At 34.2% G+C, this 17922-nt stretch overlaps 1 protein-coding gene across 1 annotated transcript in view; it reads right to left on the reverse strand.

The window, feature by feature from the left end:
- The window catches only part of TSGA10 (testis specific 10), a 126021-nt gene that overhangs the window by 62755 nt on the left and 45344 nt on the right, over positions 1-17922 (reverse strand). Inside the window, exons 10-13 of the mRNA XM_080814887.1 lie at positions 9080-9195; positions 6542-6696; positions 2599-2654; positions 1343-1511 (exon numbers count right to left, since the gene is read on the reverse strand). Of these exons, the coding sequence (XP_080671013.1) occupies positions 1343-1511; positions 2599-2654; positions 6542-6696; positions 9080-9195 (496 nt within the window). The remainder of the gene's footprint in view (positions 1-1342; positions 1512-2598; positions 2655-6541; positions 6697-9079; positions 9196-17922) is intronic.

Consider the following 17922-nt stretch of genomic DNA (forward strand, 5'->3'; position numbering starts at 1 on the left):
CAGAAAAGTTGTGAAAATGGTACAAAGAGGGGTGCCTGGGTGGCTCAGTGGGTTAAAGCCTCTGCCTTTGGCTCAGGTCATGATCCCAGGGTCCTGGGATCGAGCCCTGCATCAGGCTCTCTGTTCAGTGTGGAGCCTGCTTCCTCCTCTCTCTCTGCCTGCTTCTCCGCCTACTCGTGATCTCTGTCTGTCAAATAAATGAATAAAATCTTTAAAAAAAAAAAAAGAAAATGGTATAAAGAGTCACCACCTACCCTGTACTTGATGTCTTCTTATATCAGTATGGTATAATTATCACCACTTATGAAACAATATTGATATATTACTAACTAAAGTCCATATTTTATGCAAAATTACTTCATTTTTATATAGTATGCTTTTTCTATCCCAGGATCCCATTATTCACTAACTTTTTTTAAGAAAAGATTTTATTTATTTATTTTCAGAGAGAGGATGTGTGAGCAGGGAGAGGGGCAGAAGGAGAGGGAGAGAGAGAATCTCAAGCAGACTCCCTGCTGAGTGTGGAGCCTGATGTGGGCTTGATCTCACCTGGGCTCAATCTCCCCACTGTGAGACAATAACCTGAGCTGAAATCAAGAGTCAGAAGCTTAACCAACTGAGCCACCAAAACATCCTTCATCAATTTTTGACCAAAATATTTTAACAAGTCAGGCAATTTTTTTTTTATAATTAACAAAGCATTGCAGTTTTATATCTGTTTATATAAATTAAAAACATTTAACAATTAACACTACAGACTTTCATGATGCAAACTAAACACACTGAGAGTGATAGCAAGTGAGGGAACCATTTAGACTAAGTCATTTTAAGTGGGGTAAGAAAGCTTCCAAAAAGAGTTTTTAATGCTCAAATTAAAATAATGATACTGGAAATGAAAAGAGTGGATATACTGAAATATATTGGCTTAAAGAGGAAATATTATAAAATTTCCCAAAGAATCACAGTGCTAAAGAGGACCAAAATATGTTGCATAGTCCCTACACTCATACTTACACAGAATAATCGTCCATCAAATAAATCTATCCCTCTCTCAAAAGTTTCTGAAGGTTTTATCTTCCTTTGTTAACTTGTTCAAATATTTATTGTCAAGGAAGTACTTCCTAAGGTTTAATATAAATCTATTATATCACCACTCCCTCTCTCCTTTAATACTTCATGTCTGAAAATTTCATTTAGAAATTATGTGTCATATTCTGTGTAATAAAGATTAAAAAATGGCTGATTCCAAAACCTGAGCTCTTCTACAAAACGAAATGAGGAATGTGTCTCAGAATAAAACAAAAATTTTCTTGGAGAAAAAAGATTCTAGGTGGAAGTATACCTGGTTTTCTTGTTTAGCTTTAGAAAACTGTTCTTGGAGACTGTCATTCTCATGAGCCAAGAGATCTCTTTCCCTGGCAATTTGAGCCAACTCATCATTTGTTTCATCCAATTGCCGACGCATTCTGGAAATGTCTTGTTCACACATAATTAGGGCTTCAGTAGACTGTCTATTCCACAGATCAGATAATACATAAGAAGAGACATTTTACCAAAAACAGAATAACAAATTGTAATAAGATAGAAGAGTGACAGTTGAGCAAGAAAACATTTGACATTTTAAACACATTTAAAATTTAAATATAGTTTACTGGAATTTCTCTATGTTGCCCACAGTTCACAATAAAAAGGGAGGTTAAATATACATAATAGTCAATGATTTGCTAAGTATTTCAAAACTTCTGATGTTCAAGTATAAGAAAGCCTTCATCCTACCTCTAGCTGCTATAGCTTAGTCTTCTTTGCAGGTTCTTTGTCCTTTGTCCTCTTAAAAATTAATGGTTCTCAGGGCTTAACTCTCAGCCTCCTTCCTCTTCTCACTCTACCCCTTCCTCAGAAAATCCATTCATAGTCATGGCTCCCAGCCCCATCTTCAGTTGACTCTGAAATCTTATCTCTAGCCTCAGCCTCTTCCTTAATACTTCAAACTCATATTTAACTGATTACTAGACATATCTACAGGAAAGTCTCAAAGGCTTTTCAAATTCAGAGGAAAATCATGTGCTTCCACATACTTTCTTAACGCCCGCTTCATCCTTAGCCAGAAACCTGGCATTCTCCTAGATTCTCTCCCTCATAAGCACCTCACTCCTCTGTCTCCCAACTCATCTACCCCAATCTCGCATCATCTCTTTGGCCTCGGTAATCTTTCTAACACAAAAATCTTTCCAATTTTCTTTAATGATTTCTTATTGTCCAAAAGATAAAATCAAGACTCATTTGTCTATACCACAGGCCTCTGCCTAGTTAGACCTTCCTTCTACTGCTTCTCTTACACTTTGGGTTCCAACACACTCACCTACTTGTCATTCAAGAGGCTCTTGAACGTGATCTGTGGTTCTTTGCTATTCCTTTTACCTTTACATGGCTAACACCATGTTTTCTTTTACTTCCCTAGACAGACTTATGCCTCCTTCCAACATTAGAAAGTTATCACCTCATAGGTAACACTAAGCCCCTTGTCTCCTACTGTCTTTGTACCTAACATTGTACTTTGCCCCAATAAGTGCTCAAATTTTGGTGGAGTGAATGATTTACCTTGATGCCTGTTCCATCTCAGCAATGATATTCTTCATGCCTGAAATGGTCTTTTCCTTGAAAAATAATACAAGTATTAAATAAAAAATTATTTTAAACAATTTCTCTTAAAACTAAATGAACAAAAAGAAATCCTCCCTTTTTGATTCCCATTCAGTTTTAAACATTCACATCTATTCTTTTCTATACTTTAAAACTAAAGCATATATATCAGTGTAGATGTACTGGATAAAAACAAGATTATGCTTATAAAAGACCACACTTAGGTACATTGGTATGAGATCAATATAGCAAATACTTTGTTAAAATGTTTTGTGTAGTCACCCAGCAACACAAAGACCCCATAATCACCCTGTTCTTGTTGGCAAACCAGTGGTTTGACATTGGAGTGTTGTATACTGGGAACAGAACTGATTTACCTCCTCACTTCTCCATGTTGTAAAACCCAGCAAAGTGAATTATGTAACACTAATTTTAATTCTGAGCAATAATAACTGTGATCAAGTAATTTATTTATATTAGTCATCAACATCATCTTCAAAAAGCTATTCCAATTGAATTACTTATAAATGTATACTATTAATTTTAGATGTAAGCTAATAAAGAATTAAGCATTAGGCCTAGAGCAAAAATATAAAAATAAACTACTGACATTCTCCCTTTTTGAGGGTATGGTGAGGGAGAATTAATGGAATCAGTTAAGGCTCGGGGTGTGAATATCTTAATGCCATCAATACCATCCCTACACCTCCTCTTTCTAAAACTCTCATTGATCCTGAACTAGTTACAGATAACTATACACAAATAATTAGGGCTACATTAGACCTAAAGAGAAAAAAAGGAGGAAAATTATTCTTTCACTAAGGAACTACATTTCATTTTGCGCTTTGAATTTTCAAATCCTTAGTAACCAAGCAGTAAGATGAAAAACTAAATCCATAGTTAGTAACCAAGCAGTGAGATGAAAAACTAAATCTGTATTTCCCAACCAGTTCTGTTCTTATTCTTTAGAGAGACAGTTGTGTGTATGTGAGTGTATGTTAGTTATCTTCCTTTATTCATGTGTTCCTCTTGAGGGTATTTTAGCTCCAGTTTCCCATTCTGCTTTCTGGTAAAATGGTGCAGAGTCCACATCTGGCAGTAATGGATATTAGGATATAGTTAAAATACATATTAGCAAACAGTTAAACCCCTTTAAGAAGCACAAACCAATAAAGAGAAAATACTGTCTAGAATGGAATATTTACACAAGGTTTTAAAATATAACAATACATTTCCAAATAAATTCTAAAAAACGAACTGAACTTCTAGTGTTTCTGAAAGCCATTAGTGGTTAAAACTTTAAATATGGGTTATAATGACTTCTTTTATCAGTAGAAATTTATATTGGAGGTAAGATTCTCTGAGAACATTGTAAAGCATCCAGACAATAAAATTACTGGGTAAAATCTAATACCCTCTTAATATGACCCTAATACCCTAATACCATTATTTCCTAATACCATTATTTCCTAAATTGTTGAGATCTATGCCATCATTATCAATGTAATATTCCTTGTACAACCTCAATATGTTTATCCAGAGATACAGACTCAAGTTAATTTTTAAAAATTCAATGTGAAAAGGATGGTCATAAATCTACTTGAAAAAAGAAATGAACTAAAATATTTCACAAATAGTTCTTTTATTGTTAAAAAACTGTGAACTTGCTATCGAGTTTTCTCACTTTAATTGGTAGCAACTAGTAAAATATCTTTTAAAACTATGATTACCAGAAAAAAATTTCTCCTTATTCACTATAATGTAGGCTTTTTCCATAGTAATCTATTTATGTAATCACCAGATTAGACTATAAAATTACTGCTTTTTACTGAAGGGTATTTGCAAATTCAGTTCTGAAATACTATTGTAGAGGATATTTTCTCTTTTGAATGTCTAACACTGTTTTAAAAAGTTATTTTCCCTTCAGAAGATGGATGTGCTTACATTCATGATCTTTTTTTTTTTTTTACATTCATGATCTTATATGAAGGTCTTGATTTTGAGATGGACTTGCAACTCAGTATTCCTCGTGAAGAAAAAAATAATGTTGGCAAGTTAGCAGAATTGAAGATACATGAAATATTAGATACAGCAGAGGAAAGCAATTCAGAAATTTCTAAATAATTTGTTTCTAAATGTTAGTGTTTTTAAAGAAAATTGTGTCAAACTATTCAAAAAGTGTTCTGAATAAAATCAGAGGTAAAACCCCACTTCCCCAAAACCCATAAAATATCAAAAATATTAAGGCATAACTATAAAGTAATGAGTCAGCCTTTTCAACAAATCAAAATTTACTACCTCACGAACTTAGATAGCAAGATCTCAATTGTGCCCATGATTCCCAAATCTATTAACTTCGCTTCAACTTTCTCTCCAAACTTAAAAATCCAAGAGTCTATGACTATTTCAACTATGTGTTCCAAAGACATGTCAATAATCTTCCTAAGCCTGTTTTATTTGTTTCTTAGTTCGTGCACAGGAACTACCCATGTAGTTTCTAAGTCAGAAAGCACATCTTGTCAATCTTCCCTAAAAGATCTATTTCTCTTACAGATACTGCTACTATCCTAACAAAATTCTTATTGTTTTACTCATGGCTGGTATCCTTGTCACCATACTCATTTCCCTATAGTCCATTCTTTACATGGATTAACAAGCGCCAGAATATTTGTTTCAAAAAAAGATCTAATCGTGACACATCTTTTACAGTATCTCAATGATCCTCTATATCCATGATGATAGAGTCTAAACTCAATATCACATGTATTTCTATGATTTGTTGCTTAACCGTCCCACCTCATCTTTTGCCGCCCAGCCCTGCTCCCATACTGACCTCTCTTGAAATTCTTTTATGAAAGTCACTGGGCTCTCACAGAAGCTGCTTAACCTCTCTGGATCTCCCATTCTCTCACCGTCCCCTTTGTCTAAATCTTGTCGCGGCTATTTCTAGTCATCAGACAGCAGCCCAGGCACTTCCTGGAAGGCTCTCTAGATCTTTCTCCTCCCCTAATCCAACCCCCAGCCTGAATTAGATGTGTTTCTGCCTAACTCCATTTGCACATTGTGTACATATTGCTATTGCACTTAGCACATTCCATCATGATAACACCTTAATTTATCTTTCTCCCAATTATACTGCAGCCTTATGGAAGGCATACCCACGCAACCTCAGTTTCTAGCATTATACCTGGTACATGCCAATAAGTGTTTGTTAAATGCATGGATGGGTGGATGGATGGACGGATGGATAAATGAATGAATTAGATCCGTTAGAGAGGGAAAAGACCTTATTATAATGATGCTACCTTCACTTAAATCATTTGTGGGAAACAGTTTAGGAATTGTCTTCAGAATTGGTTTATGAAACAGAAAAGGGTATCAATTATTTCTCTGCCTTTTTGGCAACACCTTTGTTAGCGTTCTTTGAACAACAAAAAATGTGGGATGGAGATTATCATCCATCTTTATTTACCAGCTACATATGATCGATTCTCAAAGGCTGAGGAGGATGCAAAAATATGCTCCTAGTTTTGAGCACAATTACAAAAGGCAGTTTTAATGGACATATTGCTTCCCAAAATGGCTGCCTGAAAATATAAGTTCTGGTGTTCTTTTAAAAACAAATCTGTCTCACTGTTTTATTACTATGCTTCACATTTTGATATTTGAATTAGTAATTACCAGTGAATGTTAATCACAAATTTATGAGAGAAAATCAATTTAAAAAATATTAGTGGACTTGAACACACAGTTCCCAAGATTATCTTGAAATTATCTTTGAAATTTTCCAAATCAGATTCTATAGTTTCAACTCTCTAGGAAAAAAAATTGAGAAAATCCTATTATTTTATTCAGATTCAAGTTCAAACATTTCTTTTAAATCACAGTTCTCAGAACATACTTTCATTGCCAAACTCTCTCCAAGGGATGCAATATTCTCAGATTTTTTATCCAAACATGCTTGCAGGCATTCCTTTTCTTTAGCCAGATCGTTGAGGGTTGCACCAAGAATGCTGATTTCTTCTCTCTGGGCAATACCTTGCCTGGTAAAATTATCTAAATATGTAATCATAAAGGCATTGTTTTAATCAAGATAATTTTTTTTCTAGTTCAAGCAGATTAAAATGCTTTTCAAAGTAAATTCTCCTATATTGTGTTCAATGACTAAAAATAAGTACTGTATCCCAAACAAAAAATAGCTTTTGTTGTTAGTGATTAAAAACTAAGATGAATCATGAAATTCTAAATGACTCATAAATGTAAAAGCACAATTAACACATTTAAATTAGAACAGCAAAGGAAAGCTCTATATCACAAGTTCTCGAAGTAGATACATGTGTGGTGGGGGAGGAGATGGTGCGTGAGTGGTCAAAATGAGTGGAATATTAAAACAACCTGTGACCTCTCTCCCTCTAATTTCTCCACCATTGTACAGAACTTAGTAACTAAAATAATATAATATTTAATTAGTTCATCTTCAGAGTCAAAAGTCTCCTGATATTCTGATTTTTCTAAAGTAGGGTTATAAAAATTCCCAGGGGGGAAAAATCCCATAAAGTCTGATTTGATTTGTGATAACAGTGTCAGTGTTGTGCCAATGTCAGTGTTGAAGGCCTGATTGACTGGTATAGAATAGCAGTTTTCAAATTGTGGTTTTTCATCCAGCACCATCAGCATCTATCTGGGAACTTATAAAACTTATAAATTCTTATAACTTATAAATTCTGAGGTCCCATACCAGAAATTCTGAATCAGAAATTCTGAGTGGGCAGAGCAATTTATGTTTTCAGAAACACCCCACCCATGTGATTCTAATGCATGACAAAGTTTGAGAACCACTTGAGGAATTAGTAAAGATACAAAAAGCCTTGGCCATATCTTACTTCAAAGAGCCTGGCTCCAGTGATGTTTATTAGCTCTCCAAGTAATTTTGACTCACACCAAAGTTTGAGAAACCCTGGTCCAGAGCTCTACAAGGGAAGTTTGTTACACCATACCTCAAAGTAAATCCTTGGGAACAGTCATCCAGAGCAGTGCTAAGGGAAGTAAAACCATATGCCAAGAGGATGATCTATACAGTACTTAAAAATACATCATGTCCCTTTTCCAGAGAGCACTGTCTTTAAGGTAAACCACATGTTTTGGGTATTCTGATATTTGAGTTCTTTCCCAATGACATAAAATAAGTACATTTTAAAACTCTAAAACACCTCTACATATCTCCTAGCTTAAAAAAAAAAATCCTCGACCTCACATTCCACTCAAGCTACCATACCGTTTTTCTGCTTCTGTTAATAGCTAAGTTTAAGAGACTTCTATTCTCTCCTGTCACTACCTCCTCGCTTCCCAATCATTCCTCAACCTACTCCCATCTTCCACATCCAACACTCCACTCACACTTTTTTTGGTCAATGTTACCAAAACCTCCAATGTGCCAAATACAATCAATATTTTTCACTCTTACCTTCTTTCTCAAAGATATCTGAATATTGATCATACCTTCCTTTTAAAAATATTTTGCTCTCTTGCCTCCCAAAATAACACTCACTTCTGGGTTCTCCTACTTCTTTTGCTGCTTCTTACTGAGTCCTGGATCCTCTTCTCTTTCTCTACATTTTCCCTAGGCAATTTCATGGTTTTAAAATATCATTTATATGCTGATGTGTCCCAGATGTTTATCTTTAGCTTAGATTTCTCTTCTGAGATAAAAACTTATCTCTTTAACTTCTTACCTTACATTTTTATTTAGACTTAAAATATTCAAAAACGTATTCTTTAATATTCCCCTTTATAGTTCTCTTATAATATCTACTATCTTAATAAAAAGCACTTCTACTCACCTAATTGTTTATGCCAGACATTTTTAAACTACAAAACAGAAAATGTTTAAAAAAAATACTCCCCACTTTAAGATGGGCTTTTTAATAGCCTTGACCAAAATTTTACTTCACAATTATAAGAAGATTAAGTTATGACCACATTTTCACAGAAATCACTGGTAAGAAACATAAATAGGATACTTTATAAAAACAATTTTCTCTATGAACCCAAGTGATAGCATATAGTCAAATATATGTACATTTGCCACCAAAATAATATACAGATATGTACTATGTTTCATTACAACACTATGGACAAGCTACAATGTAGTACGAACAGTTGTAAACTTACAAGGGATCAGGGCAAATTTACAAAATGTCACTGTTTTGTTCAGCTATTTCTTCACTGAAAAATATGAAGCCATGTCTAAATATTTATGGTCCTAAATATAGTAAAAAAATTTTACTATCAAAGAAAAAAAATTTTCCCACAATTCTTACGTGATAAATGTTTAATTTATGGGCTATTCCCAAGTTTATGTTATAACTGAAGAGAATAAAACATGTTTTTCTACCAGATTGTAAAATATATATATATTTATCATGGGAAAAAAACTCACCAATTTTCTCATCCAAGCACATAATTTTCTCCTGAGTAAGCTGTAGCTCATACTTTTTCTTAGCAAGATGTCGCTGAGTATCAGAAAGATCTTTTTCTGTGTTTTCATATAAAAGTCTGTAAACATTTTAATAATAAAACTAATTCTGAAATTTTTATGTTTTATCAACTTTTTAGTGTATTTAAATATAAAAACTGGTAAGGACAGTAATACACATTTTTTTCTTTTTAATTTTTTAAAATAAAAGTACATTAAAGGAAGTTTGGAGAATAAAGAATAAAAAGTTCTCCATCAAAATCTACTATTAGGGAAAAAAAAGCTACTATTAGCATTTTTGTGTTCAGTATTCAGTACTTTTTCACAATATATATTTTAAAGTTATCATACTATATATTCAAAATTGAATCTTGTTTTTTTTCACTTACACTTAATCTTTAATATTTTTTAGTCCTATACTATAGCCCTCCAAATCACCATTTTATGGCTGAAAAGTATTACATGGACAATAACCATTTACTTTTTTTTTTTTTTTAAGATTTTGTTTATTTATTTGTCAGAGAGAGAAAGAATGCACAAGTAGGGGGCTCCCCACCAAGCAAGGAGCTGGATGTGGGACTCCATCCCAGGACTCTGGGATCATGACCTGAGCTGAAGGCAAATGCTTAGCCAAATGAGCCACCCAGGTGTCCCAAACATAAAGTACTCTTTTTTTTTTTTAAAAGACTTTATTATTTATTTATTTGACAGAAAGAGAGCGCGCACAAGCAGGGGGGGCAGCAGAGGAAGAGGGAGAAGCAGGCTCTCCACTAAGCAGGGAGCCCGATACAGGGCCTCAGTTTCAGGACCCTGGGATGATGACTCGAGCCAAAGGCAGACGCTCAACCAACTGAGCCACCCCAGATGTCCCAGCATAAAGTACTCTTGACACAACACCCACAGAAAACCAGGTTATCAGAAATACCCCACCACAACCTAAATAATAAAAACAAACCCCCCTCCAGTATATACACACCAACAGAAGTTACCATGAAAACAAAAAAACAAAAAACAAAAAACCACCCACTATCAAAAGCATAAATAACTGGTCTTCACTTCAACAAAGAAAAACCAGGGGAAAGTACGAATGCAGTCTCCCACTACCAGAAATTATGCTGCTGAATTCCCCACATTTGGGGGAAATCACGGGGGTCAGCACATCTGGAGTGCAATAGATAAGCCTTGCCCTGGGAAAACCACCTTTGTGAGTATAAAAAAATTTTTGAAAATATAGTGAAATTCCACTGTAGTCCAAATGAAGAATCTTTTCATATGCCTTGACAAAGTATTTTCTTAGCTTTTTTTCTTGTAAAGCAGCATTTAAAAATGCGTGCTAAAGTTTCCCTCACTGCCTCATTCAGTGGAGTGTGCAACTCTTGATCTCAGGGTTGTGGGTTCAAACCCCACACTGGGTATAGATATTACTTTAAAAAAAATCTTTAAAAACTGCATGCTAAAATCAGAGGTATAAATGTAACAAGCCTATCAATTCACATGATAATGAAGAGTCCTGAAAGAGGCATGTACCTTCCAAGGCATACTGTGGCTATTCTTATGCTATTAAATTGCACTGCAGCCATACACTTTCCAAAAAGCCATATTCCCCAGCACAACACAGGGATCCCTCTATTAAGAAAAAACAAAATAGAAAATTACACAAATAAGCAGAAGTTCTCAAATCAGAACTTTAAATCACTGACCAACAAACCCACACCTAAAGCAGACATTTAATAGCAACTTTAGAAATAAAGCTCTTAGCTTCTTTTGCAGACTATTATAACACTGATGTCAGAAAAGACTCTTACAACTCCTCTAAGATATATTTAGAACTTTAAACAACCGACTTTTCTTTTTTACAAGTGTCCAGAGTCATAGAGGAGATTTTTGGTTGCTTCCAAGCTTGGGCAATTATGATTAAAGCTGCTATAAACATCGTGTGCAGGTTTTTGTGTGCACATAAGATTTCAACTACTTTAAGTACAACAGAGCGCTATATGGTAAGAGTGTGTTTAGCTTTGTAGAAACTGCTGAACTGTCTAATAAAGTGGCTGTACCATTTTGAATTCCCACCAGCAATGAATAAGTGTTGCTGTTGAACCACATCCTCACCAGCTTTTATTTTCAGTGATTGAGATTTTGTCCATTCTCATAGGTATGTAATGGTATCTCACTGTTGTTTTAATTTGTATTTCCCTGGTGACCTATGATGTAAAACACCTTTCATATGCTTATTTGCCACCTGTATATCTTCTTCGTGGAGATCTGCTAAGGTCTTGGCCCATTTTTTAATTGGGTTGTTTGTTTTCTTATTGTTGAGTTTTAAAAGAGTTCTTTGTATGTTTTAGATCCAGTTCTTTATCAGCTGTGTCTTTAGCAAATATTTTCTCCCAGTTTGTGGCTTGGCTTCTCATATTCTTGACATTGTCTTTTGCAGAGCGTAAGTCTTTAATTTTAATGAAGTACAGTTAATCAGTTATTTCTTGCATGGACTGTGCCTTTGCTGTTATACCTAAAAAAGTCATCAACATACTAAAGTCATCTAGGTTTTCTCCTGTTATCTTGTAGAGGTTTTACAGTTTTGCATTTTACATTTAGGAATGTGATCCATTTTGAATTAATCTGAAGGTGTGATATCTGTGTTGCAACTACCTCTGCTCTATTGTATTGCTTTTGCTCCTTTGTCAAAGATCAGTTGACTATATTTATGTGGGTCTACTTCTGGGCTCTCTGTTCTGTTCCACTGATCTATTTGTCTATTCTTTTACCAATACCACACTGTCTTAATTACTGTAACTTTATCTCAAGTCTTGATGTCAAGTATGACCAGTGCTCCAACTTAGTTTTTCTTCAGTGTTCTGTTGCCTATTCTTTTGCTTTAAAATCTGCTCACTGATATCCACAAATAATTTGCTGTGATTCTAATTAGAACTTACTGAATCTATAGATCAAGTTGAGAAGAATGGACATCTTGAAAATATTATGTTTTCCCATCCATGAATATAGAATATTTTCTTTTTTTAAAAAAGATTAATTTATTTGCAGGGGAGGAGAGGCAAAGGGAGAGGGAAAGAGAATCCTTAAGCAGACTCCCTGCTGAGCATAGAGCCCAATTCAGAGCCCGATCTCATGACTCTGAGATCATGACCCAAGCCAAAATCATGAGTAGGATGCTTAAGCAACTCAGCTAACCCCGGCACCCCTAGAATATTTTTCAGTTTATTTAGTTCCACTTTGATCTCTTTTGTACTTTTTTTTTCTTTTGTACCAGTTTTGTACTTTTTCTCATATAGATCTTATACATAATTTGTTAGATTTATACTTAAGTATTTCATTTTGGGGGGTACTAATATAAATGGTACTGTGTTTTCAATTTTAAACTCCATTTCTTCATTGCTAGTATTAAAAAAACAACTGATTTTGTATATTAACCACATATCCTGCAATCCTGTAGCAACTGCTTATTAGTTCTAGATTTTTTGTTAATTATTTTGTATTTTCGACATAGAATATCATGTCATCTACAATAGATTTTAATACTGAAATCTTTTTGGTCTCAAATACCCAGACTCAAACTGAACTGGTCTTGGAATCACTGGACACAAAGACCCAAACTAACTTTTTATTAACAGAAAGCTCTATCAATCATTCAACTATATGGAAAATTCTTCTTGGGCCTACAGATGTTTGATACACTGATGCAGATATACAGTTGTTTTTTTTTTTTTAATCTACTTCTAGGAAATGTTCTGAAAATACTCTAACTTTTTACTATCATTGTCTGACATAGAAACCCAAAGAGAAGAACTTGTGCTACACTAAAATATACCTGTTTGAAAGAAAAGTTCACCCAAGCAGTATAGGAACACAGATAATGAGTATTGGTTTTGAAACACTGGGAAATTTCTTCTTCCACCAGCAGTGAAACCCAAACAGAAATGGATTAATTTCTTTTTGGCTGATTTGTCTTGGAATACTATGGAACTTCAGTTTAGAGATATAGGAATCCAGATATGTGTGCTGAATGGCGCTCACGACTCAATTTCTAGTGTGTGTTCACACACTGGACAAAATATAATTTTCTTATCAACTGACAAAACAGAAAACAGGAACAACAATATTTTAATTATATTCAATGTAGTTGGACTATGTAGTTTCTAAATAGATTATCTGTAATTCCTTGCCTTTTGTACATGTATATAATATGAATATATTATAAAGTATAATATATTGATTTATAAAAAATAAACTGACAGCTGACTTCTCAGCAGAAATAATGTACATCTAAGAGAGTAGAACGATATTATCAAAGTATTAAAATAAAAATAATTCCCAGCTTTTAGAATTCTCTACCTAGCAAAAATATCCTTCAATATCAGCAAGGTTACAACAGGGGTGGTGAGAAATGTTCAGCTTTTGAGTATATTTTGAAGACAAAACAAACTGCATTGGATATGGATATATGAAGCCACAGATTATTCAAGGTTTCAGGCCAGGAATTGCATGAATAGACTTCCCAGACTAAGCTGGGAAGATTGAAAAAGCAGATTTATGTGTGTTGGAGGATGAAGGGTAGTGGGTAGCAGAACTCAGGTTTGAAAATGTTAAGTTTGAAATGTATGTTAGACATTCCAGTGAAGATGAAAAGGAGGTGGTTGGACATTCAAGTTCTGAGTTCAAGAAAAAAGTTCATGCTACAGATATACATTTGAGAGTCAAGAGTAAATACATGAGACTGGATGAGGGATAAGTACACATACAAGAAAAGACGTGGTCTAAGGACTGAGCTGAGGAACACTCCAACATTTGCAGATTATGGAGATGAGGAAGAACTAGCAGAAGAGCCTTAGAAGGACATCCAAAGAGATGAAAAGAAAATCAAATGAGCATGGTACCTCAGAAGACAAATAAGGAATGTATTTAAAGGAACAGAGAAAAAAGCACAACTGAACATCTTTATCAAATGTTGCTGATAGGTCAAATAAAATGAAGACTGAGGACTGACTACTGAATCGAGTAACATGAAAGTAAATATTACCTTGAAAAAAAGTTTTCATGAAATGGTAGGAGAAAAAGGCAGATTACAGCAGGTTTAAAAGAGAACAAAATGTAAGACACTGGAGCCAGAAGTTTAGACAACTCTTTCAATAAAATCCCTGTAAATAAGATAAAAAATTTAGTACAAATATGTAATTAGCAAGAAGTCAATCAAAAAGGTAAGTGAAAACTCATTATGCTTTTGGATACTTAAAATCACACTAATAAATAATAGTTCAATTAAGAAGTAATGATGAAAATTAGAAAATATTTTATAAGAAGTACATAACAAAGCTTGTAAAATACATTCAAGTAAGTATTTTGAGGGAAACTTATGGCCTTAAATGTCTATATGAGAAAAAAAGCCTGAAAAGTATTAATATAAGCATTCATCTAAAGAAATTAGAAAAAAAATAAAAATAAATCTAAAGAAAATATAAGGAAATAATAAAGAACAAAACTTAATGAGGATCACCAAAGCAAAATGGTGGTTCTTTGAAAAGACTAATAACAACAGACTAAAAAAGAAGAAATCACTATGGATTCTATAGACATTAAAATGTTCATAGGATATTATAAACAACATTATCCTAAAAATGTTTTAAAATTTAAAGAAAATGAACAAATGCCTTAAGAATATATATTGAATGGCATAAGAAGAAATTTCTAATTGTTCTTTTACCCACTAAACAAATAAAATAAAAACTTCCCTTAAAATAAATAAATAAATAAATAAATAAATAAATAAAAGTCAGACCCAAATGGCTTCATTGGTTAAGTTTTAAAACTTCAATATTATGCCAACTCTTCCAGGTAATGAAAGAAGACTAAATGAATTGAGATTATTATAAGGTTTACATGACACTGACACCAAAATGTGATTTTAAGAAGCCCCAAGAAGGATACATCATTGGCCAATCCCAATTATAAAAATAAATGTAAATATCTTAAATAAAGCATTAACTGACACCAGAAATCTATAACAAGTAAAACATACTCTGACTGATTTGACAAAACACATATATCCCTGAAAAAAAAAAATCTCAGTAATATAGGAATAAAGGAAACTTCTTTAACCTGAAAGAAGACATCTACGAAAAACACACAGCCAACATCATACTGACTGTTGAGAATCTAAATGGTTCCCCTTTTTCTGGAACAAGACAAGGATGTCCACTTCATCATTTCTATTCAACACTGTACTGGATGTTCCAGCCAATGCAGTAAGGCAAGAAATTGGGGGGTGGGGGGAGGGAGCATGCAGACGGAACACTTAAAACTGTTTTTATCTGCAGATGACCTGATTGTCTACGTAGAAAATTAAATGGATTCTACAAAAAGGCTACCAGACCTAAAAGGTAAATATAGCAAAGTTGTAAAATACCAGGTAAATATATAAAAATCAGTTGTAGGACTTCTGGTTTTAACCCTGAGAAGAGCTTAGTAACTGTCATTTCCATTGTTATAATAACAAAAGAAATGAACAAAATGAAACTCAAAGACTTTCTGTGACACATTAGAATAGTGAATTACAGAGTAAACTGCCAATTCAAAATCTCAAAAGGATAACCAAGATCTGCTCATCTGAAGCAGAAGCCACTGGAATCACAAATGGTTAAGAGCTTAAATAATAATTTTGACACGTTGCTGGAGGCTGAGTTTGTACTTATATGAGAGGGAGAAGCTCTTAGAGGCCCAGTTTTAGAGGGATCTCTATATTTCAGTGTTTACCTCCAGGAACTCCACTAGGTTCTCACATTAAAGATCTGAGAAAGATCCCCTATAACTTTGACAAGGGGGAGTAATTGTGAAATACGCTCAGAGCATGCTCCATAATAAAGGCTTACTCATTAAGTAAAAGGACTTTATCATAGCCTTATCCCAGCTATAAAAGGACATTTCTCCCACTCTACCTTCTCTAGCCTTCCTGTCCCACAAAAGCAGATTAAAAAAAATAAAAGTTATACCAATGGAAAAACACTTGTAAACATCATAGCTCAGAGACACAGGTCCACCAAAAGACTAAAATTTAAGTACAAGAGTAGGGAACATGTTCCCTCCTCTTACCTAATTACCACAATAACAGGGCTCCATGATAATCACAGTGACTCACAACCAAAAGAGCTGCAAGATGCATGCTCTCACTGAGGAAGAGCACCCAGGGAAGCCTAAAGTCAAAAGGAGAAACAACAACCAGGACAGCAAGAATCTGAAGTCTCTGGCACCTGCGTCTACAACAGACCTTGAACATAGCTCAATTGCCAGCCAAATTAACATAAACATTCACACTAAAGGCTTATTTACTTCAGTTAACACCCAATAAAATATGCGTGACTTCAATGAAAAAATTATAAGGCATGCCAAAAGTTAAGCAAAAACACAACGGAAGGATAAAATCAGAGTCAGATATAGCACAGACACAGGAATTCTCAGATAGGAAATTTTAAATAACTATGACTAATTGGTTAAGGGCACTAATGGAAAAAGTAGACAATATGCAGTAACGGGGAGGGGGGGTAACATAAACAGAGAAATGGAAACTGAGAGAAACAAAAGGAAATGCTAGAAAGCAAAATACAGTGACAAAAATAAAGAATACCTTTGATGGGCTCATCAGTAGACTGGGCACAGTCAAGCCTAAATCACTGAGCTTAAAGACAGGTCAATAAAAACTTCCCAAACTGCAATGCAAAATGCAAAGAGAAAAACAAAAACAAAACAGAACAGAACATCTAAGAACTGTAAGTATAATTCAAATACCAAAAGAAGAAAAAAAAGCACAAGAACTATCTGAAGTAATTATAAATAAAAATAAGTCATGGGGATGAAAAGTACAGTATAGGGAATATAGTCAATAATAGTATAATAACTGTACAGTGATCCATGGTAACCACACTTATCGTGGTGAACATTTCATAATGTATACAGCTGTCAATCACTATGTTCCACACTTAGAAAAATATATATGTCAACGATACTTCAACTTTAAAAATATTTTAAGTAATAAGCGCCTAGAACTTTGCAAAGTTAATGCACAGGATCTATAGGCACGGAACTATAAAACAATGATGAGAGAAATCAAAGATCTAAATAAATGGAGAAATAGTCCATGTTCATGGATTGAAACATTCCATATCAAGATGTCCATTCTCCCCAACCTGATCTACAGGTTCAATGCAAATACAATTATGATTTCAGACAGCTATTTTATAGATATTTATTTTAGAATCAGAGGTACTGATTCTAAATTTTACGTGGGAAGGCAAAAGACCAAGAATAGCCAATATACAATTGGAGAGAAAGTTGGAGGATTCACACTACCTAGTTTCAAGACTTACTATATAGTTATAGAAATCAAGACAGCATGGTTTGGCAAAAGAATGAATAAAACAGATCAATGGAATAGAATGGAGATCCCCAAAATAGGCCCACACAAATATAAGTAATTGCTCTTTGACAAAGGAACAAAGACAATACTGAAAGGGCAGTCTTTCAACAAATGGTGCTGAAACAATTTTAAGACATCCATATGCAAAATTTTTTAGAAAGATTTTACATATTTCGGGGTGCCTGGGTGGCTCAGAGGGTTAAGCCTCTGCCTTCGGCTCAGGTCATGGTCCCAGGGTCCTGAGATAGAGCCCCACATCGGGCTCTCTGCTCAGTGGGGAGCCTGCTTCTCCCTCTCTCTCTGCCTGCTGCTCTGCCTACTTGTGATCTCTCTTTGTCAAATAAATAAATAAAATCTTTAAAAAAAAAAAAGAAAGATTTTACAT

The sequence above is a fragment of the Martes martes genome (genome assembly GCF_963455335.1).
Source record: "Martes martes genome assembly, chromosome: 9".
NCBI lineage: Eukaryota > Metazoa > Chordata > Mammalia > Carnivora > Mustelidae > Martes > Martes martes.